The sequence below is a fragment of the Nanorana parkeri genome, unplaced genomic scaffold, assembly GCF_000935625.1.
Source record: "Nanorana parkeri isolate BGI_ZX_2015 unplaced genomic scaffold, ASM93562v1 scaffold79, whole genome shotgun sequence".
In the NCBI taxonomy this organism is placed as follows: domain Eukaryota; kingdom Metazoa; phylum Chordata; class Amphibia; order Anura; family Dicroglossidae; genus Nanorana; species Nanorana parkeri.
Window position 1 is genome coordinate 2,520,446 of NW_017306347.1, and position 15,863 is coordinate 2,536,308.

The window sequence follows — 15,863 nt, forward strand, 5'->3', positions numbered from 1 at the left end:
GTGACAGGTTCTCCTTTAAAGTGTAGCAGCACCTCGTTGTATATTGTAAGTTGTTTACTCGCCTGTCCCCGGATGTAATGTTCTGCAGAGATGTGCAGCAACACAGGCCTACATTCTGCAGCTTTCATAATAATAATGTCTGGTGATCCTTTCCTGGATTAGGCACAGGGAGTTCTAGGGTGACAACTGGCTCCTGGTTGAGTTCCTACATCACATGTGCCCCTGGTGACTGGTGGGGACTACCAGCTGCCGTGCCGATGCACATTGCTCCTGCATTGTATTCCTTTGTCACCATCAGGAAGCTGATCCAGTAGGGGGGGGGGGGGGGGGGGGGTTTAAAGGGAAGAAAGAAGGATGTCTGTGAGGCGGGGGGGCGGCTGGAGATTTAAAGGGTAAGTCCACTTTCGCAGGTGAATTTGGGAAAATGGAATCCCTCTCTACACTATACTTACCATTTGGCATACACGCCTTCCCTTTTACCCACTGATACGGGTGTACTGTCTGTACCCTGTACTGCTGTGTAATGCAGCCCTGCAGACCCATCAAGGGTCCCCTGTTCAAATCCCAGTCAGGGCACTCTCTGTTCTCCCTGTGCTTGGTGGGTTTCCTCCCACACTCCAAAGACATGCTGGTAGGTTAACTGGCCCTGTATGTTTGTGAGATGAGGACAGGGACTGATGTGACTGTGCACTGTAAAGTGCTGTGCCAATATCTGTAATAAATAATGGTTCTACAGCAGATATAGCCTAAGTGACAGGTTCTCTTTAGAGCAGAGGTAAGCAAACTCCGGCCATGCAGATGTGTTGAGACTAAAAATCTCATTAGGCATTGCAAGACTCTTGACAGCCATGACTCCTGGGGACGGATGCATAAGGGGATTTGTAGTATCACCACCTTAACTGGGGGGGTGGGGGGGGGTCGAGTTTGCTCATCCCCCAGTCTATTGCTTTGTAGCAGGATTGGCCTTGTGATGAGTTCTCTTGGCAACATATTCTGCAGCCTTATGGTCTTGGTGACGGGTCTTCTTTTTAAAATTGTGCAACATAAAAGTTCTACAGCAGATCTAGCCCAGGTGACAGGTTCTCCTTGGAGGCTATTCAACCTAATCTTCTGCAGCAGATATGGGCAAGGTGACAGGTCCTCTTCAAAGGCATACAATTTAAAGTTTGATCTCAGGGTATCTACTTTTTGATCTCCGGGTATCTTCTCACCTCTAAAGCAGTGTTAAGGGTTCAGTTGACTTGTCCCTCATGCTAGTTCTTGACTGCAGAATGACAGGTTCTCTTTAAACATATGCAGATAGCAAGGAACTCCATTCTGTAACATGTAGGGTTTGTAGTTCATTGGCAGAGGGGTGCCACGTGTTTCCAAAGCTTCAATGCGGACCTTTACACTCAAAAATCAAATTCTACATCCCTCTATGTATGATGATTAATAATAACATAGACATGTCAGGTGTAAAATGCTGTGATTGTGAAATTCTTACACTTGCAGAGCATTTACTTCCTGCTTAGAAAGGGCAAAATGACTTCAGTTTTGCAAAGCAATGCACACTGGGATTGCCTTGTCATCAGCAGAGCATTGCGGGGAAATCTCATCTGTAATCTCAGGGAAAGGCATTTTCCTCCCCTGAGATGATGTCCTAGTCACATGTGCCAGAAATCCAGGAAGTAATAGGAGAGCTTGTAATCTGCCCTTAGTAAACATGGCCAGTGTCAGGAGACTGGGGAAGAAAAGAGAAATAAGGAATGCAAAGAATACAAAGCCGGCAATTATCTAGAAGTATGTGTATGTAGATTGTCATCACTAAACGTTTCTAAAGGTTTGTTTGTTGTTATTTTTCTTCCTTTTTTAAAAAAATATGTGCATAAAGTGCTGAGAGGTTACAATCCCTGTCAGGGTTTTGCCACTACCTAGAGAATGTCCCCGACGGGCAAATACACTCTTAATTTGTCCTGGTGACCATTGTCCCTGGGACTGACAGTCAGGGCCTGCTCACCTCAGATGTAGTGCGTTCCGGGCCGATTCTAGCCAGAATGCACTGCCACAGCAGTTCCGGTGCGATCATAATATTGCTTGCAGCATTTTGACCGGACCGCAGTCATAATGTGCCTTGCGATCTTATGCTGTCGACCGCATTGTGGCCGGAGGGCGTGGCTACTGTGCCATTCAGTTTAATAGCCCGCCACTCCCCGTCCTGCACCACAAAAAAAGTGAGCCGGCCACAATGTGAGGCAGTGCGTTCTGGCTAGAATCGGGTCAGAACGCACTACATCTGGTGTGAACGGGCCCTTAGAGATCAAAATGTTGATTTGCCCCCAAAGCCATAACAGGACAAATTCCATTCCATTGGCAACACTTGTTACAGTGGCCATTTTCCTCACTTTTAAGAGATTTTTCTCTCACTTTCTGTTATGTCTACGGAGCTGGAAGTAAAGAGAAATCTCCCCAATTGGGCACAAATGCAAAACCAAATTGGACCGGGTAGTTTGGCCATTCTCTAATCAAAAATGAGATTAAAAGTTTTTGCCTTTTTGGTTAAACATTAAATATTTCCTGATGCTTCTAATTTTATGGTCACATGACCAGAGAGGGGCACCTGGGAGAATAAACAATGGAGTATCAGCACTCGGTGTGTTTATATGTTGGAAGCAGGTATAGAGACGGCGTGGATTGCTCCTCCTCGGTATATGTTCACACATCGGGAATGTTTTTTTGTACATGTTACTAGAGTAAAGGTCAGCAAAGCAACGTCCAACTCCGCAGACTTCAGAGCAGAGATCAGGGATCAAGTGACAGCAGAGGCCAAGGACACATTCCAGACCATGTATCATTCTTGCACTTGGGAACAGTAAGATAACAACATATACTCCATGTGGATTTTATATATCCATAGATGTCTGTGCCTCCCCAAAGCGAAGTAACCCGTAAAATACCTTCCTGTAATGTGAAGGAGACAATAGAAAAGTCTTGCAGGACCTTCCTGGAACTGCCGGCACATTGATAAATTCTCACTTATCAGCGATACAGCGGGTGATAATTTCAAGTGGAACTGAATCCCAGAAGCTAAGATTTGTTGTGTTGCCAGGAGCATTTAGAATTGTTGATTGTGCCAAAGAAGTACCCTGAAATATATCATTTCCTCTTGCGCTCATTGATGGACACAACGGAGAGCGTGACTGTTGGGTTATAGCGCCACCTTCAGAAGTAGGACTCTGAGCACAAAATAAAAGCACAGCCTAGGGGCTGCTTCTTGCCAACACCCACCCCCATCTGCTAGACCAGGGGTGGGCAACTCCAGCCCTCCATCTGTGCTTTAAAGGAGAACTATGAGGAGTGATTTCCACTCTTCCTCATAGTTGGAGCCGACCTGTGACAAAGAAGCTGTCACAGGTCGTCACAGGTCGGCTCTATCGATCAGGAAGTGAGCAGAAACATGCAGCCGATCCGCTCACTTCCCGATCGTCTACCTGCAGTGAGCGGACTGTCAGTCACCGCTCCCCGCAGGGATTCTCCCCCTTTTGGATCCCCCAGCGCTGAGTGGAGGAACGGATGGGAAGGGGGCGGGCACAGCTGGCTCTGCCTCCAGATAGGCAGAGCCCGCTGTCACTCATGCAGTTGGGTGGATCTCGACAGTATTGTCAGGATCCGTCCCAGCTGTGGCGATCTCCGTATACTGCAAGCTGTAGCTCGCTATCTACTGAGCTTTGGGTCACAGGAGGACGCTAATATATGTCCTCCCGTGACCCTAAAGAGAACTATGGGGAAAAACACTTACCTCATAGTTCTCTTTAACTACAAATCATATCCCAACATCCTTCTGCTTCTGGGCGTCATGTCTGTGGCTGTCGGTCTTGCAATGCCTCATAGGACCTGTAGCTCCTACAACAGCTGGAGGGCCAGAGTTGCCCACCCCTCTGCTAGAGGCAGCTCAGCTTTTTGCCCAGTGATCAGGAGTAATAACCTAATCTCCGTGCTGGGAATTAGGTGCTTTTTCTTTTCACAGAGAATCCTTCTTTAGTCTTCAAGACCTTCAATCAACTTTCTGAGCTGGGTGGCTAGCTGGATAATAAAAATCCCAGTAGTCCCCCCAAGCTTAGCCATGGCGCACACGTAGATCCCTTGCTACCGTGTTTCCCCGAAAATAAGACACTGTCTTATAAAAAACACACTAGGTCTTATTTTCAGGGGGTGTCTTATTTTTTTTTTTTTTAATGTGCAACAAAATGTACAACAATCCAAAGTTATCTGGTATCACTCCACCTGTCACAGTAACTGGCGCTATAGAGGAATATCGGCTAATGCGACTCTGCTCCCTCCGCCGCCGCAGCCTTGCTTTCTACAGCGCCGGCTTCCTTTGCCACCAGGGACTGTGGTACCAGCGGTGCAGCAGTGGGGACATCAGACAGTGGACAGCGCGGTAAAGTACGGTACCATTTACCGGTACACATTACAGTACAGTACCATTACATTAAGCAGTGTCTTCAGGGGGACAGCAGTTGGTGAAGTCTGGAGGGAGTCCCCTGTCATCCCCTTAATACAGCAAGTCCCTGCAGGCTGATACCATCTCTCCTGCAAGTTCCCCCTCACATGCTACCACCAAACTAGGTCATACTTTCGGGGTAGGTCTTATTTTCAGGGAAACAGGGTATGTATATAGCATTTTCCTGGAATTCCTCCTGACAAATAACATTGCACTTCCTGGTGGGCGAGGGTGCTTCCAGTCTCATAACTCCTTATCTGCAGTGTGAGATGTAAGGCACTGCTGCCTCTGAGGATCAGGAGTGAGATTTGGGGATGTCCCTACTGTGCTGTTCACGGTTCTCCTTGCTGGAGGCTCTGACATGAAGCGAAGCCCTGCCTCAACTTACATGATCACCTCCACACAGACACCGTGCACAACATGGCATGTTAGTTAGTGTAGGGGACCTATCAGTTGCATGGAGACTACAGGGAATATGGGTGCCTAGTCCTTTTCCCTCTACCTGCATTTTTGGCCACATCTTCCAGAGTTTAGTTCCTCTTAAAGGGAGATTCCAGTTTCCTTTTAAAGTGGATCTGTCACTTTGTCCATTTTCTGCACTCCCAGTCGGCTTTGTTTGCCTGCCGGAGAGCCAAGTGTGATCCCAGTGTAAGCTCCATATTGGTCTGTGTCGGAGCTTACACTGAGATAATAATGTCTCCATTTGAAGATTTCCCCCTCACATCCTGTTCCCTTGACAACTGTAAAATTTTGGATTTCTGTTCCGTTACAATGTTGCCAAGTCTTGTTATTCTGACTCCGATTGTTGTATAAGCGATTTTATCCCTTGCTGAGACCTCTATACCTGGCCTGTATAAGCAGATATAATCACTGCGGACAATCCTCATCAGATAGCTGAACTTGCCAAATACCTTTTCATCCACAAATTGCTTTATTGCTTTCAGCAGGTTAGTTACAGCAGACAACAGGATACAGCAGATGAATGAATACACAGTATTTAAGGTGGTCAAGGATGATAATGTTTCAAGCTAGCATGTACATGTGGTCCTGTTACAAGTAGCCATGACACTCGACTCGTGCAATAACCAGAATGACCACAAGAAGGCAGCACATTAATCGGCTATAATGCTGCTCACAACACATGGCTTAAAGGAGAACTATGGGGTTAAGTCTTTTCCCCATAGCTCTCCTCAGGGTAATGGGAGGACACAAACTAGCGTCCTCCCGTCACCCTATACTTGCGATATACTGAGACGTCACAGTATACCGCGAGCTATTGCTCGCGGTATACTGAGACACTGAAGCGGATCCCGACAATTAGTATGTGTCAATTTTCCCTCCTTTTTTTTCTTCTCCACGTCAGCCTGATGGCCATAGCGACATGAAGCCTGTTGCAGCACAGGAAACATTTCCACTTGTAATATACTGTGCTCTATCCCATAGCAACCAATCGGAATTCATTTTTCAAAAGCTAGACTTGTACAAGATGGATTCTGGTTGGTTGCTACAGGTAGTGCTCTGCCCCTTGTGCTGTTCTAAGTAACCCCGTCCTTTTTATTTCCAGCTCTCACGCAGGCAAATGAGAGTTCATCTTCTACAAGGTTATTCACTAAAGGGTGCAGAGTTTGGAGAAGTGAACAATCTAGGACAACATAGCTGAGCTGGAAAGTGAGCTGAATTGGAGAATTTTTCCTAATCGGTGATGTTTTCCTAGATTGTTCCATTCTCCGGCCTTCTCTAAACTCTTCACCCTTTAGCGAATAACCCTGTTAATCTCGTATTCCTACATAGCAGAGCTGTGGTAAGAAGATATTTATCATTGTCTAATTCTCTATAAATCTCATGCAGGTGCTACAGCACATCGCTAAGCAAGGCTGTAGAGCCCAGTCCACGGCCCCCCACGCTGCCACTTCTGCCTCTGCCTCCTCCCATCCTGGCTTCAGCTTTGGTAAGTTTCCATCTGCCAATAGGCTTTATCATTAGTAACCTCACATTTTGTTTTACCTTGCTGAACAAGCCCCATTGTGTTCTGTTCCCGCACAGAGCTCAGTGAGCAGCAGAAAGAGTTTCAGGCTACAGCCCGTAAGTTCGCCAGGGAAGAGATCATTCCAGTAGCCGCTGAGTATGACAAAAGCGGGGAGGTGAGCCGCGGGCTGTCGTCTTTGTAGCAATTCGAAAAGATTGTAATTTTGTGTTCACAGTATTTTGTGTGTCCCTCTCTTCTCTTAGTATCCGGTTCCCCTCATCAAGAGAGCCTGGGAACTTGGGCTGATGAACGGACACATTCCAGAACACTGCGGTAAGAGCACTCGGTGTTTTATGCTTGACTGATGGTGAAACGCTTTGAGGGGTAGGCTTGAATGTTTTATCATTCATGTTATCCAAAGCTTTTAAAGAAGAAATCCAGGATTTAAAAAAAAAAAAAAATTAACCCTTGCAGTGGGGCTAGCCCCGCACTGCAAGGATTACGTTTAGGGATTTGTGTCTAGGTTTAAAAAAAAAAAAATATAATATATATATATTTCACCCAAAGCTCGGAGCCAGCTTCTTAAGCTGGCCATACACCTGCAAATGTTCTATAGTCAGATGGAAAAAGTGCGACAGATTCCTCCATCCAGGCAGTTTAGCATTGATGGAGGAATCCGCCACTGGGCCAAGCTTCAGTATCTTGCTAGTCGGCCCCGTTGGCCCTCAAAATACCAGAACAATGCCTGCATCCAATCAGTTTGTTCAGGTATTTAGACAGCCAGCGGGGCCGAATAGCAAGATACTAAGGCTTGGTCCAGCAGGAGGTTCCTCAGTCCACACAGTTTAGCATAGATGGAAGAATCTGTTGCACTTTTTCCATCTGACCATAGAAAATCTGCAAATAATGATGTATGGCCAGCTTTAGACTGGTCTTTCCAGCATCTCTGCCTTTCCTCTGCAGCGCTTTAAGGTCCTGTAAATAATCGCGTATACATTGCTGCTGGAGTGAGCAATGTGACAGCTGGTAGTGGTCGGATCAGAGCTTCATGTGAGTATATTGTGCTATTTTTCTCCCTAGACACAAATTAACATTTAACCCTTGCAGTGCTGGGGTAGCCCTACTGCAAGGGTTAACAAAGTTTTCCCAGAGTTCTGCTTTCAAGTCCGATATTTTAAACTTTTAAAACCTTTTTATTTGCTAGAAATACATTCATGCCGCATCAAGACAATAAGTGTGGAGGGGGACATGTCTGCCTTTTTTTTTTTTGCCAAATTAAAAAAATAAAAGTAGAATTAAAGACACCTCTAACACATGCACTCCTATTAAAACTTTGTGTCATAGTCTGATCTACTAAGCCTCACCCCCCCCCAATGCCCTAACATTGCAGAAAAGAAAGAAATAAGGCGGGCTCTCCATGTGTGTTGTAAAGTAGTCACCGCTCCAAGCTGGCTCCCGTGATAGACTACAATCTCACGTTTAGTTAGCTCATTTGTATGGAGATTGTAGTCCATCCCGGGAGTGAGCTTGAAGCGGTGACTACTTTACAACACAAACAAGGAACATGGGGAACAAAAGTAGCCCCCCTCCGGAAGGAAGGACAGTGTCAGCACCAATTCAGAGATGATTTGAGGATCTACAGCCGAGTGATACACAAATAAGATAAATTTTTTAATAATAGTTCAGGTATTTTAATGCAATTTTAAGGTTTATCTGCTGAGTTTAGCATCACCTGGAAGAGTATGGGTGAAGCTGTGGAAAAGATGCACATTAGTTCTAGGGCGCCATAATAATCTCTTGCATAACATGCCGTATTGCCAGTTTTGTGTTCGATGGATTTGTGGCAACGTGCAGGGATTTTCTGCTCTCCAGGCTACTGCATTATTTCCTGTCATGTGACTGTTCCTGTGTATGGTCTTCCTACAGGTGGTCTGAACCTGGGTATCTTCGACACTTGTCTGATTACTGAGGAAATTGCCTATGGTTGTACTGGCATTCAGACTGCCATAGAGGCCAACTCCTTGGGGGTGAGTATGTGAAGGGGTAAAGCTAATGTCTTGCCAAGTTATTCAGACTTCTCTCCTGGAATGAAATTGCTTACTCCTGATTTTACTGCACACTTTGAGCCTTGCATAGTGTGCATTAGAAGCTGCAGTCTGCTAGAATCCGCTTCATTTCCTGGCTGGTGGAAATCCTTTTCCTTTCTTTACCAGCCTTGCTGTCCCTGGCCTGTCCCTTTTTTCATTCATTGCATTTCAGTTTTTTTTTTTCTTTCAATCATGAAAGCTCAGCATCACATGTGGGCGATACCACCGATCCCTGTTGGCATTTGTGTACGTCCTGTTTCTTATCTGTGAAGGCACCTTGGTATGGCGGCCTCCAATTTTGGGTTATTAAACTGAGTACGCTTGAATTGAGTACCCTAGGGACATTGGAGAGGAACTGCAGAAGATATTCATAAACTTAATAGGGATCTTTACCAAGACCTCTGCTAACAACATGCATGTGCCAGCAGCGCTGAGCACAGATGAATTGTCAGAAGTTCACAAGAGCTCTGTGGCCTCTTTTAAAGGAATAAGACTCTATTTACGCCAGCAGGAATCCCTAATCTGCTGTTTTACATTAGGCAACTGTCACCCATTCAAGTTAATCGGGTGACAGCCGCTGCATTTAAATGTTGGCACACTCTCTATGTGATATGAGTACATGCGGTTAGGAATCAATCGCTCTCCATGGACGCATCATTCGTGTGTCCAGAGAGAGTAATTGATTTCTAACCAGATGTAACCATATCGCATACGATTACATGCAGTGTGCCGGATTCAAATGCAGCGGCTGTTACCCGATCATTAACTGAAATGGGTTACAGCTGCCTCTTGTAAATGGCAGATTAGGGATTCTTGCTGCAGGAAATCCCAAGTCCCTGATGCAGGAATCCCTAATCGCAGCTAAATTCTAGGTGTGAATGGAGCCTAAACGTCTCTATCTGTTAGACATTACTGAGCATCTCAGGTATTGAACAACCTTACCTCTGCAACTACAGCACATTGGAAGATAGACATTTTTTTCTTATAGAACTCTAATCAGTGTTTTTTGGGGGTTTGTGCTTGTTTCTGTTAATGTGTATATTGCGTATCTTCCCACATTGGTCATGCAATGTTTTACACATTCTAATAGCAGCATCTGGAGGGCACCAGTCAAGATGAGATTCTCCTGTCATCACCCCTAGAGGGCGACATCTGATCAGTTTTACATTGCTACCACATTGAAGTGTCCCTAGCTCCTATGAGATCCATATTAAACCTGGACATGTCCATTATATATATATATATATATATCTCTAACACACACACCAGATTATTATGACAACCCCATCAGTACTTCGTTGGGCCGCCTCGTGACTCCACGAGATGTTGAAAGGGGATGCGAGGAATCTGACACTGCACTGTTGCCCTTCTGTTGTCTTGTACCAGTCTTGCCACTCTCCGTTCTGCCCTAACATTGACTAGTCGCTGACGGCCACAATTCGCACGTTCAGACCCAGATTTTCTGCTGACAGTCCAGTCTTTAAACACTTTAACAGCTGCTCTTGAACATTTAACGAATTCTGCTGTTTTGCTGATACTCGCTCCATGGCTCCGAGCGCCAACAATCATCCCACGTTCAAAGGCTGTTAAATCGCGTTGTTTACCCGTATCTTCAGAAAAAAATCGCTTCTACTGTCGTGGTAAACAACCTGCTTCCCTATTTATAATGGTGTGGCCCTCTACAGCCTTCCTTCAAACTCCTTATGTGTGAGGTCCAGAATTCTACAGGAAAATGTTCTTTGGCCATAGCACTTAATCATCTGCTGCAGCTAAGAAAATAAAAGGAAGACTGCGGTTAGCTCAAGCACTTAGGACACTCTTCACACAGAGGGCTTAGTGTGATTACATGATTTGCTGTTAGCATTCTGAAATGCTGAAAGCACATTGTATTTAGAGATGGTGACAGATGTGTTAATTTTTACAGCAAATGCCAGTGATAATAGCTGGCACTGAGGCGCAGCAGAAGAAGTACCTGGGAAGAATGACGGAAGAACCTTTGATGTGTGTAAGTAGAGCGATTAGTGTGCTCTTTGCATTTTGAGAAGCCAACTTGGTTTGGAAAAAGAGGGAAATGAGAAAAAAAAATCATGCACCTTTCCTATTATCTTTAAAGTAGAACTCCGGGAATAAATAAAGTAAATAGAAGCCCCAACCCTCCAGCTATTGCAGGGTTCGATTTTAATAAGGGATGATCCAATAGTGACAAGAACTTGCCTTAGTCCTCCAGGTTCCTGCAGAAGCCAGCCGTCTGTTCCTCTGCACCCCAGTGCCAGAAGGTGGCTGGGCACTTCTACATCGATACCACACATTTATAAAGCACAACACTGTGCGTTACATGCATGCTCTGTGCTCCGCTGGCTTAGCAGTTCCAAGCACTGTTATTCTGATGAAGGGAAGAAAGTCTAACTTAACTTATGAAAGTCACATGACTGGCCTCTCCTCCCATGATTGAGTTCTTTGCAATGTTAACCAGAGAGAACTTCATGGGACACAGGCTGCACAACACAGCATTTATTTTAATAATGGAATGCAACATTGTAGTATATAGTGGCGAGTATTATTATTATTATTCTATAAAGAGGCACAAAATGATATTTCTGATACTGTCCGCTAAATTATTGAATACACAAGTAGCACAGTCTGTGTGCATTCTTTGCCTGTTTTAACAATTGTTTACAGTGAAGCGTAATAAACTTTTTTTATTTGTAATTCAACTGGGTGACCATCTGCCTTAACAGTCAGCTGGACACCCGCTCCAAAATCTGGCTTGAGCCCAGTTTGAACTTTTTGCTTACTAGATATGTTTGCTAAACTATATTGTGTCCACAGGCCTACTGTGTAACTGAACCGGGGGCTGGATCAGATGTGGCTGGCTTGAAGACCAGAGCAGAGAAGAAGGGCAACGAATACATCATCAATGGACAGAAGATGTGGATCACTAACGGAGGCAAAGCTAACTGGTATAGAGTCCTGTTCTTTATGTATTGTATGATTTTGTTTTTTTTTCCTCATTCTATTGGCCCTTACAGGGCAAGTCAATAAAATACTTATTTCTTTCTCCTCGATTGAGGGACACTGGAAGTGTTAACCCTTTAGGTCATACTGCTGCTTACAGGAAAGTTATAATTGGGCAAACTATAAAAAAAAGTGTGTGCGTGTTCCTTCTGATCGGCAGCTATCCGGTACAGTAGTCCTCAACATTGCTTCTGCACTCTACTGCATCCAGACGCCACTGTACTGGACCTTGTAAGGTTAGCCTGCAAGTGACCTTAGGGCCATGGGTTCTGTGTGGAGCACTTTCCACATTTGGTTCTGGTTAACTTATCTGCGGAGTGCTGTCCAGATCCAGAGCCGCTGGCATTTCCTCTGCGCTTCCCAGCGCCATTCGCTTCCTCGTTTTTCTTTGGTCGCCATTATTCCACATTTCCCACCAGCTGTGCCGTGGAAGCACCGTGGGACTAAACGTTGACATCATTTTCTAGACTGAGTAACGTGCACCTTGCTCTTTCCCGCCATATAGCATTGAGGAGGCATCTCCCTGTTGCTGCTCCTGTTGCAAAGAACCACATGGCAACTCGATCTTTGATCCCTTCCTACTGCCCGCCTACAGTGACTTTGGTCACCTCTGGCCTCACAGCCCTCTGGTTACTGACCCTCATCTACTACCAGCTACCAGAATTCAGCAGACAACAGGGGCAAGCCATTATGTTGTGGCATTCCCTGCAGCATTCAGGAATGTCTACTTTGGCTGCAGGAAGAAGGAGCCCTATTGATGTCATATGACAGACTGCTCAGAGGACTACTGCAAGAAAGGTGTGTGTATAAAGGGAACTTCAATTACATCAATTAGGCTTTAAAGTAAAGGTAAATGGCAGCAAAATAATATGAACATTATTATTATTATACAGGATTTATATAGCGCCAACAGTTTGCACAGCGCTTTACAATATAAGGAAGACGTTACAATCACAATACAAATCAAGACAAGATGGTAAGGAAGGCCGTGTCCCTGAGGGCTTACAATCTAAAAGATTAATTTCTTCAGGCCAACTAGTGTAGGTTACTGCAACAAAAGTAGCACAATGATTTATCAACCTGCACATTTTTGACTGTTGCTGCCTTTGTCGGTATTATAGATGTTTTATCTGTCCTGCAGGTATTTCCTTTTGGCTCGGACTAACTCTGACCCCAAAGCCCCAACTGGAAAAGCTTTCACTGGATTTATTGTAGAAGCCGACACTCCTGGGGTACAGCCCGGAAGAAAGGTAAGTAGATCTATAAATCTAATACATGTCCATAAGAGATATAAAAGCCTTTTCTAATTTTAGTGATTGAGTTTACATATGTTTTTATAAATCCCTTTTCTATTCTGTAATGCCAAAATAAATATGTAATACATTGGTCTACTCTGCACTTTATGCGACGCCATCACTGTCCCAAACAATTGACCAGTTCTGTTCCCTGCAAAAGGAAAAATCTCAAAGCTGAACTCCAGGGAACACAGATTAAATATTTTATAGGGTGGCTGTTCTACCTGCCAAAGGATTTGTATTTCTGTTCATCCATTTCAGAGATATACACAGCCCTGCCACACAGCACAGCCTGGTATGGCATGGCAGGAGACCTTATTTTTGTCTGCTGCAGAGGGGTACGTTTTACAGGTCTTGTCTCTCCCCCAGCCTGTGACACAGTGAAAGAAGAATTAGCAGCAGTAATGTGACTTGCAGGATTCTCTTCAACCTCCTCTCCAGCTGTGCATGGTCCTCAATGATGCAGAGAGCCTCGCTAAAGTTTTAATGCCAGCATCATTCCTTGCAGCTTTGGTGTTTTTTTTTTGTGTGTGTGGTGTGTATAATATGTATAAAACCATACAAGTTAAAGTATTTCACTTGGATATACTTTATTTCCATAAATTATTATATCTGCTTTTGTAGGAGTTGAATATGGGCCAGCGATGCTCAGACACCAGGGGGATTGTGTTTGAAGACGTCAGAGTTCCCGCTGAGAATGTCCTAATTGGGGAAGGGGCTGGCTTTAAGATCGCTATGGGGGCTTTTGATAAGACCAGACCACCGGTAAGATCTGCTCAATAGGAAGTCTTCCACAGCTGAAGAAAGACCTTTTGCATGACTGTTCATGTCCTTGTTACAGGTGGCAGCTGGTGCTGTTGGTCTTGCTCAGAGAGCTCTGGATGAAGCCACTAAATACTCTTTGGAGAGGAAGACATTTGGAAAAGTCATTGCTGAGGTGTGTGACTGCGACACAATGATATAACTGTGCAGAGATGCAAAGCATGCTTCTGTTGTAGGCCCCCACCGTCCTAAAAAAAGAAAGGGGGTTCTATTGGGATTAGGGTAAACTGGTTCAGTTTTAATTTTGTAGGTGTGAGCGGGTTTACTTGTATTTCTGTTTTTATCCTTTTATTTGAACCACGTGAGGTTTTCCTGCCCTGGACTCCAGTTTGTATTGGATCTCATCTATGCCTAGAGTCCGAATTGTAGCCTGATAGATGATAATTATTTTAATAATAGAAATGAAACCTAACTGTAACTAACCCATGTAAAATTCTTCAAATCTCTCTTAGCATCAAGCTGTCTCTTTCATGCTTGCGGAGATGGCCATGAAGGTGGAACTGTCTCGCCTGGCGTACCAGAGAGCAGCATGGGAAGTGGATGCAGGCAGAAGGAACACCTACTATGCTTCCATTGCCAAGGCCTTCGCTGGAGACATTGCCAATCAGGTGGCTTCAGATGCTGTGCAGATTTTCGGAGGCAATGGATTCAACAGTGACTACCCCGTAGAGAAGCTAATGAGAGATGCCAAAATATATCAGGTAAGGAATGCACCAGTAGCAAGATTTCAGCAAAGCCAGAGGATACAGTACTGGGTTATTAAAGTAGAGGACTTTCATTGTCATTACCTCCATTACACATATGAAAACAAACAATTTATTTGGTAGAGATCTGTTGTGAAACTGGGAAAATCGGACTGCCTTGAAAGGCGCAACCATTCATGCAAAAGCACAGAGTCGGATAGCTCCTGGATTGGAAAGTTTGAATATTAGACTAGAATAGCAGAAGTTGCTCAGTTTTCTCTTTCACACATAGTATGCAGCAGCAAAAAAGTGATAGGACCCCTCAAGTGTGGGTGATGAGATCAATCAGGAGGATCCACTAGGTCAAATAATGTTACCAGGACTTTTTGTGATTTTTCTTGTTTTGGACATCCATAGAAGACTATGCACCACATTTCTATGCAGGTCTCTGCCCCTTTCAGCAGCCATTTGAAGCTTGAGTACTACTCTCTAGAAAAAATGTGGATAAATGGGGCTTTTAAGGCACCAGGTGACAGATCCAAGGAATTACAACATCATTAATAACAAAAAAAGAGTCTTTACTAGATACAAAAAGGTTAAAAACCATAAAATTCATGTGTGCACGTATGTATCATTCTAGTATCAAAACACCTCCACTCCTACCATCTTGGGGTTCGGTCCTCAGTTGACACTCCTTATGCTCTGGGTCTCATCTTGGTGGATCTGGTTGGATGCACACGAGTTGCCTTCATGTTTGGCATGTGGCATCATTGCCAGATTATTACTATTCATGTTAAATTTGGGTGGATATTATTATACAGGATTTATCTAGCACCAACAGTTGGCGCAGCGCTTTACAATTTAACGAAGACAATTCAAGACAAGATGGTAAGGAGGGTCCTGCCCCTGAGGGCTTACAATCTAAAAGGGAGGGGCCAGTGATACATGAGGCGGGAGCTGTGTGGGGATGAATTGTTTGAGAATGGGATAGTTCAGTGGTTAGGTTGAGGTGGGATAGGCGTCCCTTATTAGGGGTGTGGCACCAATCACTCCGGACTCTTTCACAACAACTTGTTTTAAATTGTTTCCTACTCCTAATACCGGCCCAGGGATGCTAGTGACATGACGTGTTTGGCAACGTTTGCAAGGTGCCTAAAAAAAATAATTAACACCATCTGACAAGCTTTCGATAAGCCATATATGTCAACCTCCAAGTGTCTTCTGTTGCTGTGGAAGGAACATACAATTGTAACTAATTCCTGCTATGAAGACCGATGCAAATGCTTTGAAGTGCTGTATAGAACAGTTTTGTTTGCACAAATCATGTAGATTAAATCCCATTACTTATAAACACAAATCGTATGGCTGTGATGCAGCTGAGACTACATAAAGCTCGCTGGATATATCGGCATTCCATAAGTGAGCAAAGCCAAAACATGTTTAATAAGCACAAAGTCTGCACATCCCGATCTTCAGGGCTCGAAAAATCCACTCGTCCACTCGTCTGTGACG

At 44.5% G+C, this 15,863-nt stretch overlaps 1 protein-coding gene across 1 annotated transcript in view; it reads left to right on the forward strand.

Moving 5' to 3' along the window:
- Window positions 1-15,863, forward strand: part of ACADM (acyl-CoA dehydrogenase, C-4 to C-12 straight chain) — a 22,202-nt gene that overhangs the window by 282 nt on the left and 6,057 nt on the right. Inside the window, exons 2-11 of the mRNA XM_018576865.1 lie at window positions 6,332-6,431; window positions 6,527-6,624; window positions 6,713-6,782; window positions 8,376-8,476; window positions 10,461-10,541; window positions 11,366-11,496; window positions 12,693-12,801; window positions 13,471-13,611; window positions 13,688-13,783; window positions 14,121-14,369. Coding sequence (XP_018432367.1) covers window positions 6,332-6,431; window positions 6,527-6,624; window positions 6,713-6,782; window positions 8,376-8,476; window positions 10,461-10,541; window positions 11,366-11,496; window positions 12,693-12,801; window positions 13,471-13,611; window positions 13,688-13,783; window positions 14,121-14,369 — 1,176 coding nt within the window. The remainder of the gene's footprint in view (window positions 1-6,331; window positions 6,432-6,526; window positions 6,625-6,712; window positions 6,783-8,375; window positions 8,477-10,460; window positions 10,542-11,365; window positions 11,497-12,692; window positions 12,802-13,470; window positions 13,612-13,687; window positions 13,784-14,120; window positions 14,370-15,863) is intronic.